The 22,573-nt window shown below is 50.6% G+C and overlaps 2 protein-coding genes across 2 annotated transcripts in view; both read left to right on the forward strand.

Moving 5' to 3' along the window:
- Window positions 1–11,060, forward strand: part of LOC122389589 (polypeptide N-acetylgalactosaminyltransferase 2-like) — a 54,438-nt gene extending 43,378 nt beyond the window's left edge. The window contains exons 8-15 of the mRNA XM_043381761.1: window positions 1,047–1,222; window positions 2,086–2,189; window positions 5,599–5,714; window positions 6,439–6,542; window positions 6,863–6,989; window positions 7,551–7,634; window positions 8,054–8,173; window positions 8,551–11,060. Of these exons, the coding sequence (XP_043237696.1) occupies window positions 1,047–1,222; window positions 2,086–2,189; window positions 5,599–5,714; window positions 6,439–6,542; window positions 6,863–6,989; window positions 7,551–7,634; window positions 8,054–8,173; window positions 8,551–8,700 (981 nt within the window). The 3' untranslated portion in view covers window positions 8,701–11,060. The remainder of the gene's footprint in view (window positions 1–1,046; window positions 1,223–2,085; window positions 2,190–5,598; window positions 5,715–6,438; window positions 6,543–6,862; window positions 6,990–7,550; window positions 7,635–8,053; window positions 8,174–8,550) is intronic.
- A 1,886-nt stretch (window positions 11,061–12,946) lies between these two features.
- Window positions 12,947–21,623, forward strand: LOC122389574 (neuroendocrine protein 7B2-like). Its single transcript, XM_043381731.1, has 8 exons — window positions 12,947–12,990; window positions 13,093–13,176; window positions 14,545–14,645; window positions 15,609–15,772; window positions 17,288–17,416; window positions 19,678–19,822; window positions 20,102–20,201; window positions 20,462–21,623. The coding sequence occupies exons 2-8, from the start codon at window positions 13,114–13,116 to the stop codon at window positions 20,516–20,518; spliced, it is 759 nt and encodes a 252-aa protein (XP_043237666.1). The 5' UTR covers window positions 12,947–12,990; window positions 13,093–13,113; the 3' UTR covers window positions 20,519–21,623.
- The last annotated feature ends 950 nt before the right edge of the window (window positions 21,624–22,573 follow it).

Here is a 22,573-nt window from a genome sequence, read left to right on the forward strand (position 1 = left end):
TGTCTACCCGGTGCCTCGGCGGCCGTATGATGAATGTCGGCCCTGCGCCGGCAGCTGATGGTCGTTCCAATGCTTTATGCCGTCGTCGGTCACTTCAGCCGCCGGACTAGGAAGTTGGGATGGCTGCGTCCGAGCGATTCGGGCGCCAGAATCGGATGTGAAAACGGTCGGCTTCCGCCGTCAGATCGGCCGCAGCTGTGGCTTTTGGTTCTATGCCGTGTCCCTCTGTGGCCATCAGCTGGCTGTAGCTGGGTGATACTCGGCTCTTATGTTCTGCTTCAGTAGAGGGAGTTGTCACCCCTTTGTGGTCCGCATAATGCAGTTACTGTGCAGTTTTCGCCATCAATTTTCGGTTAATCGGGTGTCTTATCAGGATGAAGTCGCGATAATGAAATGCAGTGACATTGCGGGATATTATTAGAGTTTCTCGTTTGTTTCGCAACCGTGTCTTTCATTCCGGTATTGCGAAATTATTGCGTGCAACGTGGTCACACAGCAAAGATAGTGTTTTTTTTTTGTTCTCGAACGCTGTTAACTTACATTTTATGGCATCGTATCGTACAAAAAATAACAAACATATTATACATACAAGTAACTACTGTGCTGGAAGCTCTAGAATTTTGGGCTTTATTGTTTGTTTGGTCCCTGTCGGACGTGATTTCAGAAACCGGTTTTTGTGACGCAATTTCACCGTAAGAACGTCCTTTTGCAGAGGAATGTGTTTTAGGGCTGAGTGGGATGGCTTGCAGAAGTGACTTTAATCGAGAGCGATCAATGGTCGCAGATTGGCGTATTATCACAGATCACTTCCCCAATTATATTACAATTGCTTGGCCGTGCTGTAGCCTGTAGCCTCCTTCAGGATTAATGAAGTCCGTGTCATCAGTTGAGCCCGTCCACGATTCGTGCCGATATTTTGTGCCGCCGTGTGAAGTGTTAAGAATTGATAGGATTGACTCGTCGTCTGATCATGTCACCCATGTTCTCAGTACTAGCAGTCGTACTGTCTCATGTTTGCCCGACTGACGGTCCTCTGCTGCCCACAGGACCGGTCCCGCGTCGTCTGCCCCATCATCGACGTCATCTCGATGGACAACTTCCAGTACGTGGGCGCCTCTGCCGACCTGCGCGGCGGTTTCGACTGGAACCTGGTCTTCAAGTGGGAGTACATGACGGAGACGGAGCGGCGCCGCCACCGCGCCGACCCCACGTTGCCCATCAAGTGAGCGCTCCCGGCGGGCCTGATAACTAGACAAACCTAGCTAATAATAACTAGACCTGACCACCGCTGGTCATGTCCTACGGTGCCGGCTCATAGCCGTGCTGTAAACTGACGTAGTTAGGGGAGAAATAATGGCTGCCACTAGCGACGAGTGCTGATACGCATGTTAGCGTGTCAGCAGGCAATAGTTTAAAAGTTTGTTAGTCAGGTAAAAGTATTTGTCTGTCGCATTGCAGGCAAATGCCGGACCGCACCGAAAAAAAAAATGTTAAGCGATGCAGTATTATTCATGTTTGGACGATTTTCCTTAATATCTCTTCAACAAATGCCATGTCCTTGGGTTGGTTGGCTGCCGTCCTGAGGTTCCTCTGTATTTTTGTCACGGTGTGTTTCCGCGTAGAGGCGCCCTGACCCGCGAATGTCTTGTTTTTCTCCCTGGCGCGCTATTTAACGGCCACGGCCGGCTCTGGAGCGCTGCCATTTTCTATGCAAAGTAGTAATTGTGCGTGGCATTTGCCTCCCGACGCCTTAGCATCCCATCTTCCGTAAAGTTTGAATGTTTGTGTTTTCCTCAGCCCACCACGCCCAACTCTAGTCAAATGGCATACACGTTCTGCTTCTGGACGCCTTGCTTCTGACACGTGTCCAAGACTGTCAAAGTTTTCCAGAACTGTGAAATATCGATGTGCTGATGTCGCTGATAATCTATCTCTGAAGCCCCCGTTCTGAGAATCGGCTCGGCGCTGCTCTCGGAATTTCTGCGGCGTTGGATATCACGCCGTTGCCATAGTAACCGTATGTCACAGGGGTGGCTGCTTTACGGGAACCGGTCTGACCTGACGCCGTCCCTGTGTCTCTCGCAGGACGCCCATGATTGCCGGTGGTCTGTTCGTCATGGATAAGGCCTGGTTCGAGAAGCTCGGCAAATACGATATGCAGATGGAGGTGTGGGGTGGAGAGAACCTCGGTAAGTCGAGTAACGTGGACAGTTTATTTCACAGCTGGTAGTTTTAGAGGAGATGTTTTTTTCTAGTATAAAAGCCTGTTATAAAAAGATACGATCTTGTTCTTCTCATAGCGATGTAAAATTGCATTATCGTGCTACTGTTTTGACTGTCGTGCGTCTTTTTTGTGCTCCGTTATTATTGTGGATTATGAGCTTGGTCAAAGCTTATTCAGCGTGTGATTTCATAAAATCGCGGTGGGTTAGTGAATTCGAGCCTTGGTCGAGGAATGTCCCGGTCGGAGCGTGACGACAGCTGTTGACGCCCCGGCTCAGTATCTGACTGAATTGGACGGGCCCCGGACAGTTAGGAGCGACACTGGATATCTGCAGAGCCGATAGTTGGCCATATTGGCTCAGTGTGCAGAATCCCTCCCCGCCCTGCACCGACCCTACCTCAGCACCGGTGCCCGTTTCGGTCCCAGCCCCAGCCATAGTCCCGGCCGGGTCTGAGCTTTTCCGGCTGAGGCTCGAGCTGACAGTTTAGGAAACATTCTTCGAAACAGGCAATCGATTTCGAACAGGGCTGCGTCTAAATGTGGGCCTACATCCGCTGTATAAGCAGGGAGACATTCGTCAAAACCGTGCTTAGCAGTTCGTCAAAATGGCTCACCGATCGTTCCTTGAACTGTGATTTTCTAATTTCGTAGGGCGGCACCTGCGAATGCATAGGAGCCACGTACTGTCTCGCCCTTTGGGCGCTACAAAATGTACCTCAATTGACCATCGATATGTATGTCCATCGGTCTTGATTGTGTACATTAGTCATGCATCAGTGTCCACATTAGCTAGTCATCAGTGCACACAACCGCTAGTCCGATACCAGTGCCTTCATAGCCAGCTTATTCGCCAGCCTGTCGTGCACTGTGTCACCGTGCCAGCCTATGTCAGAGAGCGTCGTGAGTCGTCCCTCTGCCCAGCGGTACCGGTGGCGTGTCATTATCGGCATCGGCTTCCCCTGGTCTGCCGGCGCGTGCCGGCTATTGTAGCCAGGTGCGGCGGTCCCCAACCAACCACTATTCTGGCGCACCTTGCGTCAGTCCTTACAGAGTTCCGGTGACCAGATGGCCCCCAGACACGCCAGCCCGGGTGCTTTGGGCGTGTCAAATGTAGGGTAGAACGGGCCTAGGTGCTCTGGGTGTATTATATGTAGGGGTCGATCGATGCGGGCGCCAGAGTTCCCCCCTCCCACCTACCGCAGACTCCTATGTGAGGGCCAAGTAAGATGCTACCGTATCACGCCGTCGACGTATGAGCTCTGACGCTCCATTTGATGAACGATGACATTTGTTCGGTGTCCATGATCAAATTAAAGACTGGAATTTGAACGTCTGACAAATGCCTTCTTCGAATTGATTCGTGTAATCTGCTGAGCCAACTTGAACTTCGATTTGCCGCTGTGACGTGTATTGATCATTGTAGACTGTGGCGTCTGTACATTCAGGGAGGCGTCTACAAACACTGATAACTTCTAGCTCAATCCCTCGAACACAGTATAGCTACATGTGTGGTATTGCTCCTGTTGGCTGTATTGCTTGCGCTTGTTGTTTTGGTAATGGCCATGCCAGTATCCATTACTGGATATTTTGCCGATGGTTACCAGACCAGCTGGCGTGTTCTGTCGCATAAGTAGTGGTACGGACCTCGGGTGTGCCCGAGTTACGTGCGTGTAAAGGCCTGGCTACACTACACTGCGTTTTCTGCGTGCGTTTTTTGCGGGTTTGTGTTTTTTGCGTAATATCGTTCTAGAAAGAAAGTTAGAGTAATGTAATTTTACGTTAGATTTGCATTAATGCTGTACAAAAGTTAAGATAACTCTTACATTAACTAAAATTTAATATAAAAGGCATCACAAAAAAACTTTATATCGTTCTTTTCTAGAACGATATTACGCAAAACACGCAAACCCGAAAAAACGTACGCAGAAAACGCATAGTGCAGCCAGGCCTTAACGGTGTACCTCACTGCCAACCATGGTCGTATGTGACTCAGAGTCGAATCGAATCAAATACTTTGAATCGGTGCCAACCTGTACCGTATGTGGACCAGGTATTGGTGCCAGCGGCTGGTGTCTCGGGTGGTACTGGTGACCGCCCATAGATGGTGTCTGTGTCAGCTACTAGTGTACGCTGTAACAAGTTGATTGGTCCATAGATGGTGTAGGAGCCGGTTGATTGCATCGGTAAATACCCGTCTGTGGTGCCGATTGTTGATGTTGTTAGCTGATTGTACTTTCTGGTAACTGCCTGTGTTATATCGTACGTTACCTGCGGTATGCCTACGATGCTGTGTTCCTAGTAAACATAGCGGGTTGGTCAATGACGGCACTTCGAGGACAAACAACTGGCTATTGTGTATCAATAAAGCAATCGTACGCCGATGTTATCCACCAAATACTACACCGATCTTATCCACTGTACAATGTTGGCTCCAATCCACCCATTGGCGCTGTGCTACAGTATCGTCGCAATGTTTTGTTGGACCGTTCGTTATGCCATAGTCATTTCTCAGTAAGCGTTCTTTGTTAGGTATGCCTGTGTTCGCCCCACCCTTCATCGTGCCGCTGGCCACCGGTAAACGGAGCGTTGCGGGACGGGTCGCGTGCTGCCCTCCCCTCCACTCCCTTCTCGAGTGGGGGTCGATGACTCGATAGGTGCCACAGAGGCTAGCGTGGTGCAGGGGTACTTGCAGCAACTATGTATGTTGACTTTAGGCGAGTAAGAGTCTGCCGGTGGCTGCGTCTGTGACTCGAAATGTAAACAAACTGTAGGGTGTGAAAAAGTTTGTTTAAGGGTGGTGTGTTTGTAAAGAAGCACGTCTAAAAGTGGAAGCTTATCTTGCGGTTGTTTCGTGGAGTGATTCTTTGCTGCGCAGCTGTTGTGTGAGGTCATGGTTCGTAGCGAGAATCTGTGTGGAAATAGATCGTTCCGTCCGCTGTGGGGTCAACAGTGTGTATTTGCCGATGCAGTGTGGACCTTGACAGTGTTGACGTTGACGTCAATATCGGTGACACTTTCGAACAGCACCCACTCAATGCTTTGCTTTGTCCACGAGTGTTGTTGGACAACTTGAGTGTCGTTCTGTGAGTGTGAAGCTGAAGTGTAAACCCGGAGCGGATAGGTGACCTACGAATTTTCGTTTGTAGAGATGTTGTCCGTTGTGTGGACCTGAGCTTACTCGTGACCAGTGACGTATGTCGTTAGAGTTTTCGTTCCAATGTGAACTCCATATGTCGGTGTTTGTATGCTCACTGAGTTTCAGTCCCTCGTTTTGACTTTGTCTTCAGTGCTGACGAATATTTTCCGTTCGCCCGCAGAGTTTTCGTTCTGCGTGTGGGCCTGAGCTGACCTCTATATCCCATTTGTATCCGCAGAGTTTTCGTTCCGTGTGTGGCAGTGCGGTGGCTCGCTGGAGATCATCCCCTGCAGCCGTGTGGGTCACGTGTTCAGGAAACAGCACCCCTACTCGTTCCCCGGCGGCAGCGGTCAGGTCAGTCGGGGTCAGGTCACAGGGCGGGGCAGTGGTTAGGTCGGTGATGGGGCTCACAGCTGATAGGATTACGGTGTGGGTACAGGGTAGCGTTGAAGTCAGTGAATATGGGGCTACAGGCTGAGAAAGCGGTGTGTGTTCTGGCGGAATGGCTGGCCACTAATGCCAGGGGAAGAAGCCAACGTGATTCCGATTAGCGGTTAGGCGGTTACCTGGTTGGATGACTTTCAGTCTAGGACTTTTTATTGAGAATATCCGCAATGTATTCGCCGCTGTTTTCGCCTCGTATTATCAATATGAAAGAAAACCCGGATATCCACCATCTGCATTTCGTGGATGGCTACACGATTTGTGCCTGTACCAAGTGCACCTATCGTGATGTCGGGTAAACGCTAGGCATGCTCACTACTCAGATTAGCACCAGTCCGGCTCTTTCAAGCCGGTTTTGGGGGACATGTGAGATTTATCAAGCAGCTGTCAAGGTTGACTTTCATGGAATGTTTCAGCGAACGATTTATCACGCTATGTCGCATTTGTAAAATGGAGCATCGGATACAATTCGTTTATGGTCTGTTTCCTTTGTAGAGCACAGAGATGCATCACAAATGTGTGTTGAGGACCACTTCCCGAAGCAGTCCTTTCGATAACCCCGCTGAGGACAACTGTCAACCCTTCCCGTGTGTGTTAAGAGGATTGCCATTACCCCATCCCTTTCGTTCGTCAGGTGTTTGCGAAGAACACTCGCCGTGCCGCCGAGGTGTGGATGGACGACTACAAGAAGTTCTACTACGCCGCCGTACCGCTGTCCAGAAACGTGCCGTTCGGAAGGTAGGAATAGTGATCTACCACCGGTCGGTCTCCTCCCAGCCGTTATGCGAATGAAGGGCAAGAATTCAGCCTTATGGTATCACACAGCTTTTATAAAATATGCAGGGTTATTTAATATTTTAATCCTGAGCTAGACACCGCTTTCAGCGAATGACACCCTCTCGTCGCTCCCCTCGTCAGGTTTTAACATTTCCCATGCATTACATGCTTAATCTGGCAGCATTTATCACAGGCTCAGGCTGCGAACCAGCTGGGAGAATCCCTCACAAATCCCCATCAATAGTCATGCTCTTCAATCAAACCCTCTCCCCGTATTTCAGCATTCGTGAGCGGACTGAGCTGAAGCGTCAGCTCAAGTGCCACTCGTTCCGGTGGTTCCTCGATAACGTCTACCCGGAACTGAAGGTTCCAGACGCCGGCGACATGGCGTTCGGCTCCATCCAGCAGGTGCGTTACTCCCGTCCGCCGCGGCACCCTTCACTGACGTCGTTGTATATTGAACCGTGCTGACGTCATAAGATCAGAGCTATTTCCTCTCCGAAACTACAGAGTTGAGGTGATTTCCCTGGCACGTGCTGTTGTTTTACGTTGTCTTGAAGTCGGCTAAAGCTGCGTCACTCCGAAATGATCCCTGGAATGTGACGGCTCTAGTGTGCTACACTTCATAAACGACTGCGGCGCTGCAGGCTCAAGTACGGGCAGTCACGCCCGACGTTTATTTGATAACAAATGGGCCGCTCCGCTGGCAGCCAAACACTTCGCATTAGCCGTGTCGCTTTGAGTGGCGCCTGAAATAACTCCACAAGGCGTCGCTCTTTGTTCACAAGTGTCACCGTTGGAATCGTGCTTGAGTACAATTTGTCGTAGTGTTAAGATAGTATTGCTTTTGTCAAGATCAGCCGAAGGTTTCGGCTGTTATAGTACCAATATGAATTTGAGTCTATAGATCTATGGCGCTCCCTTTCATCTCGGTTGACCCGGTTTGACCTGACCTGACATCTGTTTCAGGGTCACATGTGCGTGGACACGCTCGGTCACATCGTGAACGGCACTGTGGGCCTCTACTCCTGCCACAACGGCGGGGGTAACCAGGTGAGAATGCCGTCTCAACTCTGTTCTCGGCAGCTCAGGGCACTAACCTGGGCCTTTGTAAAGCAGAGCGTTTGAGCGTCCAGCTAAACGGGCTGGGGCTAGTTCATTGCTGTTGTCAAATATGCGTTCAGGAGTGATCTGGGTTACAAATGGGACGAATGATTATGATGATTTCATCGGCTTGCATGCTTGAACGGTGGCATGTTGTTTGCTAGCTTAGTTTAGATTATCGATGTCTTCTGATGACATATGTGGTCTTTTTCCCCCGCCACCACCCTGCCCTGACCTCTTTTCCTCTGTCCTGTCATGGCCTATCCTGCCGTTCCCTACCCTTTGCGGATTCCATGACATTCCCCGCCCACCCTCCCCCCCTGCCCCGTAACCTGACCAGAGCTCACCCCCTGATCGCCGCTCCCCAGGACTGGACTTACACCCGCGAGCAGACGATCCGGCACAGAGACCTGTGTATGACGCTGCTGGAGGCGCGGCCCGGAGCGCCCGTGCTGCTGCAGCGCTGCCGCACCAGTCAGACCAACCAGGTGAGAGATAGGGGGAGACATAGCGGGGAGAGGCTGAGCCAGGGGAGGGTGGTGGGGAACTTACTGGAGGATATACCAGCGGGGGTATCTGAGGGAGCCGGAGAGGTGTGGTGGTGTTACCGGGTCGAGCCATGCCCTGTTGCGGATCCAACCAGGGGCTTTGTATATGTTGTCTACAGGAAATGTGTCCAATTAACTGCTGCCTTTCCTTTGATTTGGTAGGCTCATCGTAAAAGGTACTTCTGTAAACTTCTGAGTAACATGCGTGTGTGGCAGTGGATTTCTTTATTTCCTTAAAATGTGTGCAGTATATCCCATGCTTCATATCTTCAACCCTCCCCGGTCGGCCCAATATCTGACTCCGCTCTCCATTTCAGCGGTGGGAGCGGCGGGACGGCACCATTCGACACGTGCTGTTCGACCTCTGTGCCGACTCAGACCTACCCCAGTCGCGCGGTATGGTGGCGCGGGCCTGCGACCCGGAGACGCTGACCCAGCAGTGGCGCTTCACTGTCAACCAGATCTGAGCGCGCCCAACCGACACGCGTCAACCGAGAGCACTTTCAGAGCTTGTGATACTGCCGCCGCGCCCGGCAACGGAGGGTACTAGAGTGTCGGTCGACAGTCGCTAGGCGGCGCTAGTGGTGCGACAGGCCGCTCTCGCACGGGCTGCGGTGGAACTGTTGGTCTGCGCATTGACGCGGCCGCCAATAGGTAAAAGTGTTGGAAGATGTGGACTGCTGTCGCCGCACGGAACTGGTGGTTCGTGTGATGGCCACTAGCTGTCAGTAGGTGGTTCTAGCGGTCGGGACCGCTTCAGGGAGTAGGTGCGAGACCGCTGGCCGACGAGAGTCGGCTCTGCCCCGCCCTTCGACGGAAGCTGAACGGCCGATGGTGGCTGGTAGTTAACCCTAGAACGCCTAGGGGGGGGGTTGTATCAACCCCCCCTGAGGTTTTTTCGAAGTGCACGCTAAACGGCTTGTCGTAGCGGGCTGAAATTTTCAATACCCTCTGGGGCAACCTTTGCGCATCTTTTGCCGAAAAAAAAATTGATCGGGTCATGTCAGGTCACGGAGTTATGACGTCATAAGAGGTACAGCCTCCGGCCGACAGTTACCAAACGTGTGCGCCGAATCCCTAGGTTTTCTGCCGGTGATACCCACATTGTTTGATGGATCATGATGAAACTTCCCATGCATGTTGGGGCAAGCATTGGCTATCGTGTGGTGCAAGAAAATTGACCGGGTCAGGTCAGGTCACGGAGCTATGACGTCACAAGAGGAACAGCGTCCGGTACTATTTTTGAAAAGCGCCCGAACCACTATTTTGCTAATTCTTGTCACCTCAATGGGAATATGCAGCAATATTAGCTTCTATAGGAAGCAAATGGACCTCCCAAATCCAAAAATACAATCAGATTTCAAAAATTTAAATTTTGATTTTTCGAATTTCTGCCGCCGACTGTGACCTTGCCGACTTCCGGCGCTCCCAACGCGCCATTTTTAGAGCTAGGGAAACGAAATACATACCAAACGATAGAGAATTGATCAAGGAACACGATAGTGAAAGTTTCAAGTCGATATCTCCCACCGTTTTGCCGCAATCGCCGCGGAAAGTTGAAAAAGTTTGATTTTTTCGGAAAATTTGACCTTTGACCGGTCATAAGTAGGTCAAATGTTGACCTAGGACCAAAAAATATACCACCAATCGCGAGATCTCGTTGAGAGCAATCCGTTGGTTTTTTCCGCTAAGCTCTACGACCTTCCGTTTCGAAACGCCAGGGGGGGGGGTCGTAACAACCCCCCCCCCCCTGGTCGTTCGTGTTATGAGAAATGGCCTGGTCGTGCGAGGGTTAAGAGGGGCCCTGCCTGGGCACTGGGTGACAGCTACGGCGACCCAACCTGACCTACCTGACCGGACCGGACCGGACCTGAGGTGTCTTCCGGTGTGGCGCTCCCTCAGCATCCCGGGCAGGCGCGGTGGACAGAGCAGTGGCCGCAGACAGCGGCACTGGAGACAGCGGACGGACAGACAGTTGTCGCAGACAGCGACGCAGTCAGTGGAGATCGCGGGGCAGCTCCGCCCCTCACAGGAAGATCGTGATTCTACGATCAGCTCGGGAACATACTTCGTTTTAGCATTTCATGTCGCTTCTCCCCTAGAAAAGAAATTAGTACAACGATTTAGTAACGAATGATGAAGGGTGCGTTCTTCTTAAGGACTTGTGAACATCTTGTATGTGACAGGAGAGAGTGGCATGTGACTGAAGTCAGATGTATGTGTATTTTAGGCAATAGGAAGGCGAACTTGTGGGTATATTACTCCACAATTAATCGCACTTAAACATATTTTCTTTCAGACTTATCTGAAGTACGATTGATGATCTGCTTCTGGTCTTAGGATTGCTGCATTCTGTATACAGTGTGTCGAGTGTGTGGTACATGTGCACGTTTGCGCAAACTGTGAATCCATAACTTATCCATGCCAATCATTTCACCATTCGAAACGTCTTTTCCGGATTTAATATTCGTGTTATCGGCGGACAATCGACGAAAAGGCTGTTGAATGCATCTGAAACTCATTCAGATGGACACCAAGCGAAACGGAGAATGTTCTTGAAAGGAGTTATGAATTGCATGCTTGTCAAACTTGCTGTTTGTACTTTTCTGCTTTTTTCGTAAACGACTTTTATTTGAGGGATCAGGAAATGACTGGAATCATGCGTACCGGTTGTTGCATAATATGTTTGTGAACTACATTCTGTGTGTGTCGAGTCCCTCCGCGACCTGAAGGTCTTCCAGTCGGGTGTGGACATGGAGAAAAGTGTGTCACTACGCTGCAGCCGCCTCCGGGTGCGCCGCCAAATAAACTCGATATTATTACGGTCGTCAGACTTTGGTTGCCAGCTTTCGGGCTAGTTTCATCTGCGCAGTACCTGAAGTACGAACATGTGATTGAGTGACTCGCAGCTATCGGCTCAATCTGATAAACGCCGTGGAATGGATATGGCAGCACTGGGCACTGGCTGAAGTTCAGCTGCAGAAAACGGCTATCAAATGCAAAATGGTTTTCACGCATTTCAGTCCATCGTATGTTGACGGTCCAAAGAATCATTTCGTTGACTCGGATAACCGTTTGTCGGCACTCGTATCACTGTAAATGCTACCAAAAGTACGGCATTTTATAAGATTGGACCTAGAGGAGGACTAATTACTAAAGCACACGCATAGCACGTCTCCGCGCACACCAGCTGGCCGTTTCCCTAATTATTTGCGTTTTGATGCAAGCTGAAACGATGCCGCTATGTTGTGCCAGCAGTGTGTCTGAGGATAATTGTTTCTCAGAAATCACCTCAGCAATTTACATTGCACGAATTGGACCTCGGTAGTTTCGTAAGGTGATCTGAGTGATCAGTAAAAACGTAAGGTTACCATAGCGGCCGTTGGTTAATAAATCATGTTTCCGATCATAGTAGTTCATTCATTCATTCGTAAACGTACGGCTCTCGCGAGATTAAGCGGTAGGTTTTGCACTTTTACATTTCCGGTTATATCTCATAAGCTAATCGATCTACGATGAAGCCATTTTACACGATCATGGCCGGCTTGTGATCCAACAAGCCGATCGCATCTTCAACACTTAAAAGCTTAAGACGACGGAGATTTAGCTTGAAGTACACTAAATTTTCTAGGTGCAAAACCTACCGCTAAAACCCGCGAGACCTGTACCTCTTCAAAATAAAACGGCCGCGGTTGTAGGCTGCGTCATTAAACATTATCTTCGCCGAGGTCGGCTACGTTTTAAAGTCCAATCGGTGTAGTTTTTCACGCAGAGTCATCCGTCCCAGTGCCGTGCTTCCATCCATTCCCGTGCCGTGCCGTGCTAACTGCCGTCCATCGCCGTCATCGACACCGCTACACGTTGCAGACCGGGACCGAATCAGAGGGCCGGGGACGGAGCGGACCGGACTGACAGAGACACGCCACCGCCACCGGCCGAACTATTTCTGACCCAGCCCGGCTGAATATAATCGCGGCCAATGTGGGGGCGATCCGCCGGCCGCTGCAGCCATGATCGATAGGAAGTTCTGGAACGACGGATTTAATCGGGCTGTAAATTACGGATAAATTTGCTAAATTACCTGCAAAGTCATAAAAGCGCTCAGGCATGTCACTGACAGTTATTAAAAACATATATTTGCATTCCTTATCCTAAGCAGAAAGCATCAGTCTGGACGGCCAGGAGGGTCGCATTGCCATGCTATAAAATGCTCTATTATTCTGCCTTATCTATGACTCGTGAATGCAATGCATTCATGCTTATAAGGTAACTAACGTTCTAACTGTCTTGAATACGTGCTCTTTCATCATCCATTCGGGAGAACGTTTCCGACACCATTTATAAGTAAATTGAAAATTCGTTTCCGGTCATTCACCGCCTCAGACGTTCGAATTATCCAGCCGGCTTAGCTTTTTCTAGCCTCATAGGGCTGTAAAGCCTGTGACTCAACCTGACCCGAGCCGATATGACCTAATATGATGGACTCTCATCACACCGTCGACCGCAGCCTAGCGACGGGCCCGACGCGCCGCCGGTGTCCCTTCCTGCGGCGTCTGCCTCCCACTCCCTGACTGGGCGACGGGTCGCCTCCGGCGCCGGTGACCTTTGCCACTCCAGCGGGCCAGAATCGATCCGACGGCGGCAACCAGTGGGTCGGTGACGGCGACGTCAGCTGACGGCGCGCGTGACGTCACCGGCAGCGGCGTCATTGATCGTGTCGGCGCGGAGGGCGGCAGCCGCCATTGTGCAGGCTGCAGGTAGGTAGGTGCGCGGCCGCTGCCGCCGGACTGCCTTTGCTGAGCTGGTGCGCTGTCGACCGGTCGCTGGTGACCGAGTGCCGCCGTCCGCCTCTGTTGCAGGGGCCGAACGGACCAGGCAGGATGGCCATCCCCCTGCTGCTGGCGGCCCTGGCGGCCGTGGCATATGGCGGCCCGCACATGGAGGTAGGTGCCTGCACAGGATGGTGGCCAGGTGAGGGGGCTGTTACACTCCTGGATCATGGATGGGGGACGTGCAGAAGTGGGCAGAGTGGTAGCCATATGAGCTATTTGGTAGAAAATTTACCTACAGACGGACCGGACCGGATATTGAGTAAAAAGGTGCACGGTTGAAAAACTGGTGTTCGTTCAACATTTGCTTTGTTAGCTCATTTCAAAAATCAAAATTATGCACCGTGAATAGCCATTCCGAGCTTTTGTGTATCTGTCATCTTCATGAAATTTTCCTATTATTGAGCTCTTCACATCACCTGTTTTTCGTTCGTCCCACTTTCATTTGTTCCAACTCCCACACCTATGTCCTATGGTCTCGGCCTGGGCAGGCTGAAATGCATTTAAGTTTTTCTGAATAAAGGCGGGATCTTTTTTATTTTACGTGAAACACAACAGTGACACTCATCGTGGGACCTTTCTGGCACGTTGCCTCCATATGGACTATGGACGTCACGAATACGTTAGCTTTCAAAGAATCTGAAGCCCAAAAACACCAGTAAAGTACAGGTCTCCGTTACACTGGTGACGTTATGAATCTCTAATGAGGTTTTCTGAGGAAAGTTACACCGCCAATTCCAGCCTCGCTGGATGACAATGTCCTTTTCGTACCTTTCATCAAAACATCTACACATATTCACATCCGGTAAACGGCAATATCATATTGTCCAATGATTGTGGGCATGATTTTATTTAAGTTTTGACGTTTTAACTTCTACCTGTTTTCTTATTTTGCCGGCCTCAGCTTGGACCTTGGTTGTTTGCTCAGACATGGGAGCTGCATATGGCATACATCTTATCATGCACACCTCGTTCCTAGACAAAGGAATATGGTCATCTTGCTTGTGATTCTCCGCCGCTCTCGCCGAGCAGGAACGGCCGGCGAGAACTGATAACTCGCCACACTGGGCGGCCGAGCAGAATGCCTGCGTGGTAGGCTGTGCCGCACTACTCCCGTGCAATGCGGGCCGGCCGGAGACTGCATTATCACGTAGGGCGCTAGCACCTCGGCAGCCGCGCGGCGCCGGGTCTCCGCGTGCTGCGGGAGACGGCGGAGAGAAGGGGAGAGGCGGCGGAGAGAGGAGGAGAAACTATTGTATGCGCAGCTTTTGCACATCATTTCAACTTTTCTCTCTTAAAATAAATGTAGTGAGCACCTCTCCGCAAATAAGGTGAGGGAGAAGTTTTCAAGGACCAGGGCATAATATAACCTTTTAAACGGACGATGAAGGGAAAATGACATAATTATTCGCACTTCTCCAGCGTAAATTTTACACATTTTCAATGTTTTGATAGAGCTCACGTTCTGTCCGCCGGTTTCAGGGGCCTTACAACCTGGCCGACGCGTTCTTACAGAACGTCCTCCAGCGCTACGAGCCAAAGGACTATCCGTCTCCAGACTACGTCGAGTTCATGGAGCGAGCGTGAGTATATAGAGAGATTTCGACTCAATATCCGTCATGCTTTTGAGTTTTGGAAGAGATGTGGTTACCTGTGCATAATAAGAATGAGGTTATGAGGTACAAACTCATAGAAATTTCACCATGTTTGTTATGTCTGGATACTTTCAGCGTCTGGCTTTTAACTTGCATCTTAATCGGTACCACCTACCGCCCCTTGCTAACTTTTATACGAATAATTATGAAATGACGTGAATGTTACAAACATGTTCCCCTGGTTAAACTCATCATAGTTTGAAATAGCGAGTGTTCCCGTTGCTGGCAGAAAGTTCAGACACAACTGGGTAATTATGTGGCTGCGATTTTAACGCATGGTGAATTTGCACAAGTTTCGCTTATGAACAGTTCGAATACACCTCACACCCGGTCAACTTAAGTGAAAGAACTATAAATATAGCGCAGAAAACGATGTAACTTTTCAGCCGGGTTATATTTGCACTTGGTAGGGTCGCTGCGCAGAATGCAATTGGAACTGAAAGGGGCTGTGACGAAGATATGAATAATGCATCTGCATGTAATAGTTTTCTTTCATATTTTTGTTGGCATTACGGTTCCGACATTTCACTAATGACACTGCGCATTAAATATAAGAAGTGTCATAACGATGTAAATCAATCTCTGATGTGCAGCATATAAAAACGGTTTGAACGTCTTACAGCAATGGGCCGGCATTGGATTGAGGCGCAGGAGCTCGTCAGCAGATAGACACCTCAGCGGCAAAACTCTTTATTAATTGTTACTTTGTTTTCATTGCTTAAAGGAAAACCTTTTGCCATGTTAACGATCATTTTTCTTCTCACATTTTATGGACATTTTCGCACGTTAACCATAAAAGATACATCACTCATTAGTCCTTACATTAAAATGTCAAATATTAAACACATTACACTGCAGTACGATGACCCGTGACCTGACCCGCACCCCCAGACTGCGCCACCCGTCGCTCCAGTACGACGACCTGGCCGACCCGGCGGCGGCCGCCGGCGAAGGGTACGGTCTGGCTGACTACGACTACCGACAGGCGGCCCCGAGCCTTCGGGACCGCGAGTTCCTGCAGCATAGCAGCCTCTGGGGCAACCAGTATGTCGCAGGTAGGCGCAGTGGCCAGTGCACGGGTCAGTGTGAATGGTTTGGTAGTTAGTTCTCCAAAGAAGTTGAAAATCGTTTAGAAAATTGCCTATCTGCTCAGCAGATGACTATTTGTTTCAGGCTGATCTGCGACCAGTTGGCCAATTTGGAGAGTGGGGCAGACCACGTTTGACCAGCTGTATGGGCATATATGAATACAACAGTCTGCTTGGCTCCGAATTCCCGATAGGGTGTTACATTTGGGCCGCGAGTGCGACCTGTCCATTGCGCACCCTGCATGTGCAAGCTGGGTGCTAGCCTTTAGAAGTTTCCCATTCAAAGGCCTAATTAGTCAAATCATATGAGTGCGTCCATTTTAGTCTCTGTGCAATATGAAGACATCCAACCGTTGAGTCTCATATTGCATCTACATAGCAATATATGGTTAATGCCTAGTGGCTATATGCATATGCAATATATATGAATTTAGTCAATTAGTGCTTTCCCGTATTTGTCAGGATGGTAGCGCTGCCATTAGGTATAGGCATTCATTGTACATAATAATTAATAGCATAGCACTGAATGAACCACAGCAGCGCTAATGATACTGCAGCCCCTCAAACCCGTTATAACTGGAAATGGGGCCGTTTGCGTGAGCGATAAACCCAATGACGTTCAAAATGACGCAAAGTCCGTGCCGAGAATATGATGAAAATGATAATTCAAGGAAGGAAGCCATCAGCAACGGACGAGCGCATACATGCATTCGATGGCCTGGGCTGATTCACTGCACTATGATTGCTGCAGAAACTTGTTTTAGGCTGCTGAAACGTAAATTAGTGAGCGCCTCCGCCCGTTGCCGTGTTGATAAAAGCGAAAGGAATTTGTTCATCAGCTCCACTGAGAATCGGAATCGGTCTATTGAAAATATCTGAAAGGAGACTTGCCGGGCAAGAAAGCTATGCCATCTCTGACCCTATGTGAAACTTACTCGTACTTACATAAAAAAGTAAAACGATGACATGCCCAGGACTGCCCATAAAAAAAGGCCTTGATCGCAATCCGAGCTAGAACGGAATGAATAAAGTATGGTATAGGTCATGTTTCATGCCATATTTTACCAGCCAACCCTTGGAACTTCTATAGCTACCGGTCAGCCGACCGTACCGGCATCAAAAAGTGTCGCAGTTCCACCAATGTATCCTGTCTCCCCACCCTACCCATCTCGCCGCCACCCCCGCCTCGCCGCCGTTCCATATCGCCCACGCCGTCTCGCCGGCTGTCTCCTGGTGGCGGTCATCGCCCCCCTTGAGTTCTATTCCTGCGGCACTGGCCGACCTCTCGGCAGGATTGAATGGGAGGTCGGTCAGACTTGGTGGAACTAGAGACACAACAGAAAGTCGGAAGGAGAACAGAAAGGAAATGATATAAAGGACTGGCGGGCTGACAGCGTCCGGTGGCGCGTTGAGGTGAAGTGCCCATTCACTCTCCGTCTGTCAGTAGCACGGCCCTTGACCGAGGTCTTTGTCTGTCGCCAGGCGGAGCCGGGGAAGGAAGCCAGCACCTTCGTCCGGAGGGCAGCATCAAGAACCAGCAGGTGACGAAGACGGACGGAGTTCTACCGGCCTACTGCGAGCCGCCCAACCCCTGTCCGCTTGGCTACACAGGTGGGCGGCTGTATGCAATATTTCCCATTGATCTTAACCCGCGCGGGGCTGGGGTCTCCAGCCGAACGCGCGGGGCTGGGGGGGGGGGGGGGGTAAATTTTACCCCCCCCCCTGTTATCTCCCGAACTAATGGTCCGATTTGGAAAATTCAAACGCCAATCAAAAGCTCTCATCACGAACAACTAAAAACATGTACTTAATTTAAAGTTTGAGGTCAAGGTCAAGGTCATGTCAAGGGTACAAATCGCAAGTTTCTACAGTATCGGCCTTGCACCGTAGTTGCCGAAGAATGGAGTCATGGACTGAGACTGATCGCCCAAAACGTGTTCTTAGGCTCCCAAGACAATATTCGTTGCATACAATATCATTCAGAGGTCAAGGTCAAGGTCAGGTCAGGTCAGGTCAGGTCACCAAAAAAACAAAATATAGAAAAGGGCATGTGCGACACATGTTTTATGGGTCATTTTACTGATAGAATTCAATAGGCACACTCAATAAGTGATATGGACCACCTCTGGATGAATTTCAGGTAAAGGTCAGGTCAAGGTCAGGTCAAGTGAGGTCAAATTTTGAAGTTGGTTGTTAAGGCCTAAAAAGGTGTCTATCTGATGCAGTTTTTCACGGCGAATCGAATGGTGCTATTTTTGTTTCCGTACGAGGTCTAGAACTTCCAAAAAAGTCATTTAAAAAAAAATTGTGTGTCGTGACGTCATAAAATTTTGAATAACTCCCACATTTTTGAACCGATTCTTCTAAAATTTGGTATGTAGGTGCACATAGACCACTTCTCTGACATATATTCCGGTTTTTTCGATAGACTCAAAATTTTGGATTTTATAATCATTTTCCCAAAAAAGTCAGTTAAAAAAAAAAATTAGGCCAAAATCCAAAATTTTCAAAAAACCGAGATAGCCATTTGATAGACAAAGTAGAATTAGGTATAACCTTTTTTGTTACGTCTTGATTCCTTTAAAAGTGAAGATGTTAGCGGCGTTTGAAATTTTGCCGTTTTTGAGCCGAAAATGGCGAACATGACGTCACTAAAACGTCAAATTCTCAAACATTCTCCGACGGATTTCGCTCAAATTTTCAGGGAACGTGTCAAATTGATGTAAGAAAAGGTACTGAAAGTTTGGCGGCGCTGCGCGCCGCCGTTTTTGAGATATTGCAAAAATTCGCGAGGGGGGTAAAATTTACCCCCCAGCCCCGCGCGGGTTAAATTACAGCTAAGCTTTCCGTGTGATTCGGATTTCAGTCACATGTGTTTTTTTCACGGGACCATATAATGTGTTTGTAAATTACGGTGAATAAGCCTTCGTTCAAGCGCTATTTTAGACGTTCAATTTGCATAATGCATGCATGAATCTTATGCAGTCGTTTAGACAAGCTGTCCCACCTGCCCTCGGATTATGCGTCCAGAAAAGTGTTACGTAATAATGGCCTGTCTGACGTTATATTGGTAAAGAAACGGACACTACGGGGAAAGGGATCCTCAAAGAGTTTCACCAATTTCCCAAAACTCCTCGCGTTGCTTGTCCTGATGCATAGATGTTGTGCAACTGACAACAAGTAATGTAGGTACATATTCTCACTTCAATCCTCCAATGCCTTGAATTCGGTGGTGTGCCCTTATGCATGAATTCGGTGCCAAGAAATGTCAGACCGGTTCACTGTCTCATCCAGTTCAGTAACCAGGCGGCTGCTGCGGCTTTAATCAGTGACCAGTTTGCAGCTGGCTCACTATGACCTTTGTCCACTGAATCCTGACTGTGATAATCACTCAACTTTGCTATGCAAATGAGAATAGCCCGCTGTGAAGGGGGACTTCCGGCGCGGGTCGCCGCCGTCCAGTGACCTCTGACCCATGAATGTCACGAGGTCAGACGGCGATGGCAAAACGGTCTCTGTGGCGCTCGTTCCGGACAGAGACAGGAGACTACAGGGGCTTCAGCTGGTCGCCGGGGGAGACGGACTTGAATGAGAAAACAGACTTGAATGGGGAGACGGACCTGGCTGGGGAGACGGGCTCGATTGAAAAGACGGGCCTGAATGGGGGAGACTGGCTAGTTTGGGATGACAAGCTCGACTGGAAGACAGGCTCGGTTTGGGAGACAGGCTCATAGGAAGACGGTCTCGGTCCTCGACGCTGAGAGACAAATGTCATCTGGGAGTCGGATGGGATCGCCCTAAAAATCGTCTTAAGGTCTGTCTTTTATCCCTGGGCGAGCTGTCTGACCCTACTTTCCCGTCTCTCTCGACAGCGTCGGACGGCTGTCTGGAGACGTTTGAGAACTCGGCCGCGTTCAGCCGCAAGTACCAGGCGCGCCAGGAGTGTATGTGCGACACGGAGCACATGTTCAACTGTCCTGACTCGACCAGCGACAGTGAGATCTCCGCTCTGGCCAGGTGAGCTACCGCCTCGCGCCCGTACTGAGAGTTCGATAAGAAGGAACTCAATGAGGAGTGCGTGGACGGCTTATGTTTTTTTGGTTGAATAGAATCACAAACCATAGCATGATAAGCGGTGAATTAACTGTACTCGTACGACTGAATGCTTCCTCATATGTCCTCATGAATTTCGCGGATCGTCTTGTGTGCCAAGTGTGTCCAATCCTTATCGCGGTATTTTTACTGTGGCGCCGACATCCATTTATCTGACCGCTTACTATCGCCTATGTCTGACAGATCGATAACAAACAAGGGACTGGACGAATCGGCGCTGAACAGCCTCATGATGGACCCGGAAAAGTCCAAGGTTGTGGCCAAGAAATTCCACCCATCCAAGGTAAGTTCTGATGGGATTGTGGGATGCGTTTTTTAAAGTCCTTTCCACTGTTACACTGTCATTATTCTGAACGTTTTCTTTATGATGAAACAGTCTGAGTAAGCCCAGTGCTTATCGAATTGTACTTTTGTCTAGGAGGAAGGCCACCTCATCCTCTCAATGCGAACTTGGCAGACATTGTATGAAGGTTTCATTACCTCTCCATACCCTGTCCGAAGTGATGCAGCTCCGAAACTGACGCAGCTCCCTTGCACTTTCAGAGGGACAATCCGTATCTTCAGGGCGAGCGGCTGCCGGTGGCGGCCAAAAAGGGCTGAGCTGGGGGTGACGGCCGGCGAAGGACCACCCGCCGGCCGCAGAGCCAGGCGCTCCCACTCCCCAGCACACACATACATATTTACTCTATTTTACAGGTGGCTTCTCTGAGTGTCGCCCGTGCTCGCCGGTAATGTGTGTCGCTTCGGAGCTACTATTTTAGTCGGTAGTTGTTTGTTTGCTGTACGGTCGTCGCGCGGGTGGTGTCAGAGCTGTGCAGGCCCGGTGCTCTCCAGCGGCCGGTTCGGACGGCGGAGTCACCGGCTGCGTCCGCTACCCGAGGGCGGGCTGTGTCAGCGGTACGTCAGCCGTGCACTGGTGGTCGTCTCCGACGTCTGCCCGCCTGGCTGACGTCCCCCGGACCGCCAGATGACCACAGCGACCCGCGCCGGCCGCCCGGCGCCGACCCGCCGTCCGCGCGCCCCTTCAGTGTGTCTCCGTGCGCGCGGGCGGCTCGAGCGGACCCCTGGCGGCCCCCGGGTAAACACGAGTTCCAGAGGTGGCCACCTGGCGGCGCTGTCACGGTCCGCCGCGAGGGGACGCGCGAATCCCGGCGAGGGCGGCGGCGGGGGAGAACGGCCGCGCGGCGGTGAGGCGCGCCCGCCAGCGCCGGCGAGGGGCGCCGAGGGCGCGCTCAGGCGGGCACCAGATCGGTTCAGGGTCGCGCCCCTCGCCGCTGAGAACACGCCCCGGCGGGCGCGCCAAGTTCTCCACCGCCGCCGCCGACCCGGGCCCTCCGTTTTCCTATGAACAGCCCGGCTCACAGGGAGTCGCGCGTCCGAGCCAGGCCATCGGCGCGGACTGCTACCGCCGGTGTCGACGCCTCCGAGCTGGCCGCTGGGTGCGCGGGCCGGCCGCGGCGCCCTGGTCAGCGCTCCAGGACAGCGCACTCTCCCCAGCGCGCCATAGTCTCGGTGTGATGTCGGTGGTCGCCGATCGGCGCCGATCTTAGACGGTATTCTGCGCGCCAGTGTTGGGTGTGTGATGGACCACATACAAGGTATATCACTTCGTTGTCTGTTGTTGTTCTGGAATCTACTCCGAATACATCGGGATATGCCGGCTCGGACCGTATCGCTCTTTACCGATACATTTGGTGTAAGCATGGTGACTTGTGTTTGAAGTCGTTCACGGCAGTGTATCGTGCTAGCAGGACATATCGGGACATGGCTGAACAATTATTAATGGCAATGACGTTGGATTCTGGAAATCGGGGACACGTTATCGTATCGGAGTCCGAGACAGTTCCACTGCACAGATAACACGGTGTCAAGGACGCTATCTCATTTGGGGGAGCTTGGGAGAAGTCAAGTTAATTAAATAACCGGCGTCATTACTCATTGCAGTGTTTGTCATCCATTGCTATTAGCAAAACATTTTCAAAAATAAATGAAAGAAGTAAAAGAAAACAACTATAAGCGACGTTTACCGAGCATGGATAAAGGGAAATATCCGCTGCTATGTAAAACGTACAAAACGGCTTAAATGGTTTAAAATAACTAACAGCTGAAACGATTTAAGATGTATAAAGCCAGCACTTTGCTGTAAAAATAGCATATCTACTTCATCAAATTAGCCTGGAAAATGCTACGTAACCTGCGTCACGCGGGCCTCCATTTAGAAACAAACCAGCCTCGCTTCTATACAGCGAGCTTAAAACAGAGATAGGCTATCCCCGGTTGTAAAATAAGATTGTCTCATCTCAGTAAATCGTGTCTGAAATCGTGTGTAGCCCACAGACGCCAAAAGCGGCTGGCCGGCGGCGTAAAGTGTTCGCGCACGACAAGCCCGACCCATGCGCGCAGAAAACATCAAAATTTGCCTTCGCTATCACCGCCGCGTAAAAGCACCATTTCTTGAGGAACACGAAAAGGCTCTCGGCGCGATAAGGGCGTGCGACGCCGTTGGCGCACCGGCGGATAGGCCGGCGCCAGCAGCGGCGGCGCGCGCGCCGTTTGGGACGGCGGACCGGCCACGGCCGGACCAGACGGCACCAGCTCCGTGATAGCTGCCACCGGGACGTTTTTATTGGCTCGCCCAGCTCGGCACGCGCACGC

The sequence above is a fragment of the Amphibalanus amphitrite genome, unplaced genomic scaffold (genome assembly GCF_019059575.1).
Source record: "Amphibalanus amphitrite isolate SeventyFive unplaced genomic scaffold, NRLGWU_Aamphi_draft 000363F_arrow, whole genome shotgun sequence".
Lineage (NCBI taxonomy): Eukaryota > Metazoa > Arthropoda > Thecostraca > Balanomorpha > Balanidae > Amphibalanus > Amphibalanus amphitrite.

Coding starts and splice junctions, on each gene's coding strand:
- LOC122389574 (XM_043381731.1), top strand. CDS start 13,114: ATGGCCATCCCCCTGCTGCTGGCGGCCCTGGCGGCCGTGGCATATGGC. Junction 15,773..17,287: donor GGGCAACCAGTATGTCGCAG/GTAGGCGCAGTG, acceptor GTCTGTCGCCAG/GCGGAGCCGGGGAAGGAAGC. Junction 20,202..20,461: donor AGAAATTCCACCCATCCAAG/GTAAGTTCTGAT, acceptor TTGCACTTTCAG/AGGGACAATCCGTATCTTCA.